Source organism: Tinamus guttatus, unplaced genomic scaffold (assembly GCF_059628265.1).
Source record: "Tinamus guttatus ecotype Peru unplaced genomic scaffold, ASM5962826v1 Tinamus_guttatus_pri_ptg000138l, whole genome shotgun sequence".
NCBI lineage: Eukaryota > Metazoa > Chordata > Aves > Tinamiformes > Tinamidae > Tinamus > Tinamus guttatus.
Genome location: NW_028288672.1, coordinates 3,231,630 through 3,241,478, shown reverse-complemented (window position 1 = coordinate 3,241,478; position 9,849 = coordinate 3,231,630). Strand labels below are relative to the sequence as shown.

The 9,849-nt window shown below is 43.6% G+C and overlaps 1 protein-coding gene across 1 annotated transcript in view; it reads left to right on the top strand.

Moving 5' to 3' along the window:
• Positions 1-1,354: 1,354 nt before the first annotated feature.
• The window catches only part of MAPK11 (mitogen-activated protein kinase 11), a 30,656-nt gene continuing 22,161 nt past the window's right edge, over positions 1,355-9,849 (top strand). Inside the window, exon 1 of the mRNA XM_088521872.1 lies at positions 1,355-1,523. Coding sequence (XP_088377998.1) covers positions 1,411-1,523 — 113 coding nt within the window. The 5' untranslated portion in view covers positions 1,355-1,410. The remainder of the gene's footprint in view (positions 1,524-9,849) is intronic.

The window sequence follows — 9,849 nt, the reverse complement described above, 5'->3', positions numbered from 1 at the left end:
AAAACAAGATAGTGCTACTAAGAAAAAGAAGATACATTAATGCATTATTTGCATTTGTACTTCCTTCAAATACTACACCAGTAGAGGGCTCCATTATCCCTCAGCACAGAAATTCCATGGGCGCAAGGAGCAGGTACTGGAGGGGACTGGAGATGTTGCTGTAGACTAAGGTGAAAGCAGGAACTAGGCTGTGTCAGACAGGATACTTTTACAACCCTAGAGTGGATGGTTCCAAAACGCCAAACTAACACCATTCACACATTTTTATTGGAAATGCCCTCAGCAAATGCCAAAGTTGTTTGCACTGTTCACTCTGGCAGCCCTGGCACAGAAGCCCTCTTATACAAGAAGGGCTGGGCTTTCAGAGCCAGAACTTGAACTGTCCAGCACTTGGAGCATCCATAGAACTTGCCTTCTGGCTCATCATACTTGCAGCTACAGAGGCATATGTGTTCTGTACACTCACAGCGACGTCCTGACCAGAAGCTGAGCATCCACTTGCCAAAATGAGCTGGAGGTCACAGAGCAGGAACATAATGGACATATATGAAGCTTTTGAAAAGAAACAGTATTTAACATCGATTGAAACGTAGGTGCAGAGCTGTCCTCGTACAGTGAAGCTCTTCCAGCAGGCTACAAATTATTCTGAGGTGCTCAAAGAAGCCTAAGAACTTTAAGGAAGGAAATCACAGAGGAAAATACTGTGGTAACATTGCTGTAGTGCTGATTGTGCAAGTCACCGAAATACTGTATTAAGCACGTTTAAAAAAAAACAAAGCAACAAAAAGTTGGGAGTTCTTTTTCCTTCAGCTGATGCACGTCCTCTGAAGATGAGAAGCTCACACTTTCAGGATTTTCCCTCTGTTATCCTGAGGGCTAGAGCCTTTCTGGCGGGAAAGCGGAGGCTTTCAGATGCTAAATGTGTGTGGGAGCTACGGCTTTTGGGGGCGTTCTGGGTGCCAGGGGACTCGGGAACACTGAGCGCGAAACCCTGTACTGCCGCTTGCCCCGTGCGTCCCACCGGAGACGCCCGACTCACGCGTTGACACTGAGCCCGCGGGGACTCGCCACCCCTATTCTGCTGTCACGAGCCCTCCCCAGCACCCGAGCAGGACCCAGCCGGGCGGGCAGCGCTTCCAAACCCAGACAGGAGCCAAGAGGGCAGAGCGTCGCGCGCGGAGCTCCCGGCTCCTTCTGGCACTTTCCGCGGGAGCCCCGCGCGTCCCCCGCCGCCCGCCCCGCGCGGGCTCCCCTCGGGCCCGGCCGCTGCGCCCACCCCTTCGCCTTTCCCTTCCCCTCCCCTTCCCCTGCCGGTCCCTCCCCCGCGGCGGCGCCGGCCGTCCCCGCCTCGCTCCCAGCCCCGGCTCAGGGGCGGCTGCTGCTGCCGCCGATAGCGCCGGCTCCGCGAAAATGTCCGAGCGCGGCGGCTTCTACCGGCAGGAGCTGAACAAGACGGTGTGGGAGGTGCCACAGCGCTACCAGAACCTCACGCCCGTGGGCTCCGGAGCCTACGGCTCCGTGTGGTAGGTGCGGGCCGGGAGGCGGCAGGTGCCGCGCGGCAGCGGGCAGCGCTGCGGACAATGCGGGGAGGTGGATGGCGCCGCGGGGCTGGGGACGGGGCTGGGGACGCCCTGCCGAGCCCGGCGCCGCGGGGCTGAGGACGGGGCTGGGGACGCTCTGCCGAGCCCGGCGCCGCGGGGCTGGGGACGGGGCTGGGGGCGCCCTGCCGAGCCCGGCGCCGCGGGGCTGGGGACGGGGCTGGGGGCGCCCTGCCGAGCCCGGCGCCGCTCCCTGCGCCCGCCGGCCCGGGCCGAGCCGCGCGGTAACCCGGGCAACCGGCCCGGGGGCGGCCCCGCTGCCCCGCGCGGCCGTTACGGCCGTTTAACGGCTCCCGCCTGGCGTCAGCGCCCGTTGCCCCCGCGCCGGCAATGCTGCGCAGTCATGGCGTGTGCCGGGGGGAAGGGGTGTTCGCCTGGTATCGGCGCCTCTGCCCTCTCCGCCCGCTCCCTGAGCAGGGAATCGGGGGGATCCCTGCGCCCCGGCACCGGCCGCGGGGCTGGGGTCGCCCCTGTCCCCCGCACACCGGGGCCAAAGAGCGACGGGTTTACCCCGGGGGTGGCACTGGAAATCAGGACAGAGGTTGCACTGTAAATTAGGCCCAGGGACTTGGGAGCCTTTTGCCTTTTTTTTTTTTTTAATAATTAGCTTATCTACTATGTATTTTTGGGAGCCCCCGGCACACTAAGATCAAGCTGTTGTCTTCGCATTTGGCGCATGCTTCACTGTGTTTGTAAAAGCCTTGAATCAATTTCTGGAAATAATAGTAATGTTTAAGGGGTTTCTGACAAAGAATCATGATTCTTTTATAAGCTAGCGGAGTAGAATAATGTGAAAACAATCTATATGGGCCTTTAATGAGGTGTGCTACTATAGAAAAAATGTTTCGTCAGAATTTCCTAACTTTTTGCCGTTGACTAAACTTGTGAATAGTTGTTTTCACTTTTTTCTCTTTGTAGGCAGATGCTGGAGAGCGGAGTTCCTTATTGTTTACTTCCTTTCCCTGGTCAAAAATGCCTCAACTATATGTAACAATAGGGGAGAATATATATATATATATATATATATATGTATGTATATGTATATATATATACACACGCACACCCCTATGTATATTCATACAAATGTATATATTCTTTATTGTAATTCAGGGGCACAGCCCAGCGTTTTTGCAATCAGTGTGAATAGCTTCACAGAGACCTAGTTTATTTGTACTGTAAACTCTTACTTTTCTTTCTCCCCTATTGTTTTGAGAACTCAGAGCTGAATATACAGCATGAGAAGCATAGGAATTTCCTAATTAAGCCTGAATTTCTGATTGTTTTTTATATTTATGCTTAAATAGTTCCAAGGTAAAAACGAACTCTGCTGAATTTTGTAATGAGATGCCAAGACTTTTGAGAACTTGCGAAAGAAACAAAAACATGTGGCAGGTCACAATTTCTTCTTCTTAAAAAAAATTACTCTGGTAGTGTTGCTAATTTATTCTGCTTACTTCTTTGTGCCTGAGAAGCCAAGGAAATCCTCATATGTTATTAGTGAGGGAGCCTAGGAACTGGGATACAAAATATAGTGAAGAAGCAATGGGGAAAGTTGACTTTGAAATGTACGTTTAAGAACAGCTTACAGTAATAAAATATTACTCTACATTAATAGTCCTGTTAACATTGATGATCTATAAACTCAAGCAAAAGCCTGAATGTGAGGAAAAGGTTTACGTATGTCTCAGAAAAGCTCTCTATTTTTAGTACCTATTGAAATTGATTTCTCTCTATATGCACATGCCTTTCCCAGGAGACAGAGGCATTCCCTCGAGTAATGTGCTGTATAGTTTTGGGGAATAAGTGCATCCTGTTCAGTAACATACTTAAAAACTTATTTAAGTCTTACGGAAACCAGTGGAATCTTTTATTTTTTATGTTTTTAATTTTTTTTAAAATTTTTAAGTGTTTTGCGTAATAGAAGCCATAGTCCTGAAGTCCAAATACTGGCTTTGAAACAGGAACAAAGTTTTTGCGACAAATATTTTTCTACCTCTGTGAAAAATTTTTATAGTCTTCGCCTTTCATTTATGACTCTAAATTCAGTCATATCCAATAGACTTGTACAACTAAAGTGGTATTTGTTAAAAAGAAACATTATGTAAATATTTGCATTTGAGCAATCTTCTGCTTGCCCTTTCTATGCACGTACTTCAAAGTCAATATAATAATACAGATATCAAATACTGTGGTTTCCAGTCAATTTTCCTTCTTTTTTTAAAATTTAAATAGGGAATATATAGAGAATACAGAGCCTCCCTAGTGCAAAGACTTCTACTGTTTTACACCTTCTTTTTATGACACATCATTAAAAAAAAATCCTTCTTGGAAATCCTTGGAAGGACTCGGCCACCCTGTCAAATGTCATTGCACGTTAACGTCCGTGTGGACCACACAGAGAAATGCCAGGTCATCCCTTCCAGTGTTTACAGTGCATTTTGCCTCATGGATCTTCTGCAGATGTCTCCTTACCTCGATTCTCTCCTATAGCCATTCAGGTTGGGGGTTATTCTGTCATTTGCTGCTGCTGGATCTAATTTTGTGACTTTCCTTTTGATTCGTTCTTCAACTTCACTGTTGATTCATTCCCCCACTTTTTTTTTTTTTTAATAATAGAAAACTTTCTTAACTTGTGCCAAAACTCAGTTAAATAGTTTGTCTTTTTTGATAAGCACTTGCACAGTTTTTAACCCTGAAGTAGGATTTATCTCTACTGAAGTGAACAGGCTGGTTGACTTCTGTAGAGCAGATGTTGTCCCTGATAATGGTGAATTTTGAGAATATTTTTGGTTTTAAGGATGATACTTAAGTTGGTCGCCCTTTAGATGTGAAGCAAGCAAACTGACTTTCTCTAGATAACTTTCATCTACCATTATCTTTTTTTTTAGTCTAGGAGAGACAAAGGAAAAAAAAAAACAAACAAAAAACATTGAATTACTCTCAGGTCAAATTGCCTTTTAAATTCTTGTCGCCTTTGACTGTACTGCTTAAATGATAATTCTGGCTGTGTTTAAGTCTTTCAACTACTCTGGTCATGCTGCTTGTAAACTGGATCTCTGGCTGCTGCATCTCTGCCTCACATCCACATTACCTTGACAGATCCAATAGAGTTTTGTATCCTTAAGACTCTTCCTTTGAGAGCTGGTGTTAGCACCTGGCTAAAGTGATGCAGAAAGAGCTGCGGATTTAATTTTTAAGACATTATTTACCTCAAATTGTGCAACACACATAGCAAAAGGGTTTTATTTTATTTTATTTTTCTTTTTTAAGCCTCTGTATCTCTTTTTATGCCAGCTTTTATAAACTGTTTTCCAAGATACTTAACGGTATCTTTGGAAGTTACGGAGAGCTTTCTGCAGCCTGCCCTCTGTAAGCTCTCTCAACAGGTTGTTTCTCATTAGCATAGTGAAAGTGCTTTCTTTGGAGAGAAAAACCAGATTGCAAGATTAACAGGACTGAGGCAAGAGCTTTTTTATTTTCCTGAACAGAAACCTCCTCAGAAGCCTTTGGCATCAATAGTGCTTTCTCTGTGCTGTTTTTTCCTTACTTTTTGGCTTCTATCCTGCAGTCTCTTTGATTTTTAAATGTATTTTTAAGCAATGCCTAATACAAACCTCAGGTTATAAATACATAAAAAAGTGCGTGTTTAAGAAAGGTATCCTGCTAACTTGGACTATAATAATACAAGCCTTAATTCAAGAAAACAGATAAACATAGTCAGTCTTAAATCAGTCACTCAGCACTGAAACATGTCCCTACGTCCCACCGACTTTAAGTGCATACTTAAGATCCATTAAATTTGTTTTCCTGGCTGATCTTGTGTAAAAAAAAAAAAAATTAAAGGCTTCTGTTTTACTTTAAGGAAGTACAAGTGGAAAAGTAGAAGTGGAAAATGTTAGGATTAAGTTTAAACCATTCTTTCCCCCATCACACCCAATCCTTTGATTTGTGGTAGGATTATAACTCACTTCTCTCTTTCAGACAGAATGATACTACTGATAACCCTTTTCCAATTAAGAACCTCCAAACAAGTGCTGAGGCAAATCAACAGCATGTGGAAATTTTTAAAAAAACTCATATAAATTGTCTTTGACTGGAAAAGAGAAAAATTCTGGATCTGTGATTTTACTTGGTGATGATCCGAAAAATAGTGTTTCTTAAAGGGACCTTTTCATTAACTATGATGATACTAAGTATATGTTTTTCAACTGAATCATCAACTAACTGGAATTATGATATGTAGCGGTGTGTGCTTGTTTAAATGGCAAATGCTTGGATAAGTTTTTAGCATAGCAATAACATACACTTCCTGCATGCTTATATATCAGGAAAGTGATGACCTGTGTAGAGCTCTGGGCAGCTACAGTCCCCATCCTAATCCCACACAGGCATGGATCAGTTGATGTCCCTTTGAGCCAGGCCTCTTTTGGATGAGATCACTTATTTCCAGTGCAAATAAGCACCATCCTAAATATGGTTATGGTAATACATGTTTGGAAACATAGCATCAATGTTGTTAGCATATCTCTTAGCTGCTGTCCAAGATCTTTTAGAAGTTGTCTGGTTTTTGGTATGCATCTTTTAGAAGTAAATTTTCAAAGGCTTTTGGTTGTTTTTGCAAGGAGCCCCTCTGAGCTACAAACGCTTTGCAAACTGAACCCCATCTTTGAATATCTTATTTTCATGAAGCTGTTCAACTCTGCCCAGAGGCAGGACACCTTGCAAGAATTTATAAGTTTAATAATCATCTTAACAAACAAAATCTTGCAGGTAAGCTTATAAGAGGGAATCGCAGTGAGTGAAAGGGCTCACCTGGTCAAAGTTACAGGTGGGGGAAGGATCTTTACAGAAGCATCACAAGGGTGAGCAGATGAATACAGAAGCAGCAACAAAAATGCTGCAGAATGAGGAAGACTCTTAGAGAAAGGCAATGGAGATGTAGTTGCAATGGGGTTTGCAAGTACAAAGTTAAAGGAGGGCAAGAATTCGAGAATATATGAAAATCAAAGAAGGGACAAAATGGAAGAACCTTGGCCAGGGAAAAATCCCTGAAGTTCAGTGAGGGTGCATGTTTTTGGAGCACTAGGATGGGATTTGGTTTGCTTGGAATTCCTTTGTCCACTTTCATTTTGCATCTTTTCCAGTTGTTGAAACAGCCTAGTTATTGACTTTGGAAATGAAATGGTAATTATTGGAGTCGAGACCCATGTTCAAAATGAAAGTAAGAATCCTTTTATTGAAGAAGACTGAATCTGGAAGGAAGTGGTTGGGGAAAAGGATGAGATGGGCCGAGCAGAGAAGTGATGAGGCTGATGTGCGGGATGCTGTCCCTGAGCCAGCAACATCTGTATGGGTGAGGGAGGAAGCTGTGGAAGGCAAAGTTTAAAACATGTGGGGACTCTGTTCTGCTGCTTTTCTCAGGAGGGAGTAATGAGATCCTTTTAGAGAAAGAAATGGGAGCAAGAGATGAAAAAAGCTTGAGGAATGAAACAGCTGTGGCAGAAATGCAGCAAAAATGGTAAAATTATGGCCTTCTGTTTCACTGTAGGAATACATTAGCTAAGTAAAACTCCTCTGCAGAGTCTCCTCCATCCTTCCTGCCTTGTCATGTGTTGTGACGTGCAGCTGCCTGGCCCACGATGGAGCAGCGGCAGTTCCTCCTTTCCTGCCAACCTACTGGTCACACCAGCAGCTGCTTGGGATGCACAAATGCCTGTTCCTGCCACCTTAACATCTTAAGGATTGGCTGCCTCAGGAAAGCTTCCCAAGGAGCTGTTTGCAATTTCAGGTTCTTATAGCTGATTGGGATCAAAACCCAGTCTCTTAATTCTTTGCACACATTGTGCACTAACATTTGTAGCTCTGGCTCCTAAGATCACAGTTTACAAGAATCTGTCGGTCTTTTTTGGTGAAATGCTGAGTAGAGCAAGTTTTTCATAAGCAATTTACTGGCTTTGTGGTAGATGATGGCTTTTCTTGCTTAAATACTGCTATGGGCCTTATAAGATGTCTAAAATATGTTATTTGAGTACCCATGAGTTGGTTGCACGCTCTGAGAAAGCTAACAGCTTATGACCCCACCTTCTGTATGCTTTTCTCAGCAAGAGTAGTTACAAATGTAGCAATCTCACTAATTTAAACTCTAATATTAATAACCTACCCCACAGTAGCGTGATTAGTCCTCTGTAAAGTTATTTAATGTGTTTGAATAGCTGTGGACAGTTAGGAGACAGACCAGAGAACAAAAATAGCTGGAAGGCTCAGAGACAGATGCAACATTATTATTATCATGTTGTTATATTAAAATAAGATTGGTAATAGATTTATGAACATATAGATAATAGTTATTTCTTAAGTATTCTTAAGTATTAAGTATTTTCTTAATGTCTGCTTAAAAATATGGACTGGCTTTTGTGTTAGATGTGCCACAATTATGTGGCATATGTAATAGCTATTTTGTACTTTAGTATTCAGATTTAGTGGTAAATTAAGCTGAGATAATTACCAGTGATTGTAGTAAAGCCAAAGCAAGTGATGCTAGTGCTCTGTGTAGTGTTTGGAATAACATCCAAGAGATAAGGTATAATTTTACAATGCAATAACATGTCATCATTAAGTAAGGGCTTTTTTTCCTCTAGTGAGATGAATGTGTTGTTTCAGGGGTGCCCATTACTCATCCTCCCACCCTTTGCCATATCGCTGGTTCAGTTTTCTCCATGGACCCTTTCTGAAGCACATACAGTCATAGTTTGGGAGGTCCCCTGTACAAAGCAGTCTGCTGCCTGTTCCTTAATTCTAACTCAGAGGAAATCACCAGCCTGAACTTGCAAAGAGTAACAAGGTGTTTTTATAAAGAAGAAACAAATGAAACTTCCTACGTTTACCTTGCTGTTTAGTTTAAGCTTCGTGCAGCTGACGTGGAGATTGAGCCATGTTCTGTTGTGCTCTTGCTGCCAGTAGCTCTTGTGGTCCATTTTCTGCTATTGGAGAGATGCTTTGTGTGTTTTTTATTTTTATTTTTTTAAAGACTACTCTATATCTCATTAGAAAAGGAGGCCCCATAAGAGAACTACAAAAAAAGGGCAAGATCCTGGAGAGGACTCACAAGACAAAGATAACAAAATCTTGCAATCAAACCCCAAAACCCACATTGTCCACGTGATGTCTTTCATTGACTCCTGCGACATCTTCATGAAATGTAAAAAAGATATTCTCTGCAGCTGTAAGGAATTGGGTGGTGTGCCTGGGCACTCAAAAATGCCCCGTACCAGGGTTTTTGCGCGTCTCCTGCTTTACCTGCCCGTGCCCAGAGCGCTGTGGCCACCTACCTCTGCAGTCGAGTTCTCCAGGTGCTGACCTCTCTCCCCTCCTTTCCCCTGCACTTCCTGCCATGCACCTTTCTGCTGCTGTTGCTTGTTTTTCTCAGGAAGCCAGGATGTTAAAACCCAGGGGAGACTGGCTCACAAGGAGGTAGGTGAATGTCTCCTATGATGAAATGAGATTCTTTTATTCTTTGCATTTCCATGCAGCAAGCTTGGCACGTTCTATGGGAATACGGTCCTTGAGTTAACGAGGGAAGTAGAGAGATTTTGGCTTTGTGCTGCAGTAGAGGAAGTAAGTACAGTAGCCTGGAACAGTATAGGTAACCTTTAGATGCAGCATCATTGCCGCAAGGAGCAGATTTCAGGATGTGCTTGTGCACAGCTCTTTCTCAAGCTTGGTGTAGTGTGTCCATACAGTCACCAAACCTGCGATGTCCCAGGCTGGGACGGTAGTTTGTGTAAAACTGGAGATGTTAGTTCTTCTTTGTATGTTTACAGCTACTCAACTGAAGCTCACATTTAGAATAAGCATATCTAGTTGTCTGGTCAGGTAGAACACTTCCATAAACATAAAGTCACACTTTACAGACAGCCAAAACCTTGCAGGGGTGATGTGGTCTGGAATAATGACTGATACAGGTAATGTGGTAAAAAACAGCCGTTCCCTGCAGACACGTGAGATGGTAACCCCCAGAATGAACTTGGGTCTGAGAAGTGGATGTATGTAGGAATGGTGGGTCCAGTTTACCAGTCTGTAACTATAACAGATAAACTGTCCGTGGAAATTACAGAAATGATTTTATGTACAGCAATATTTAGAAATATTAACTAATGCCCCATCAAAGTCATGAAGTTGGCATGAGACTTTTAAAATCCTGTGCTCTCTGCCTTTCGAGGTTTTAGACCGCATTAGCTTCCCATGCTCAAAC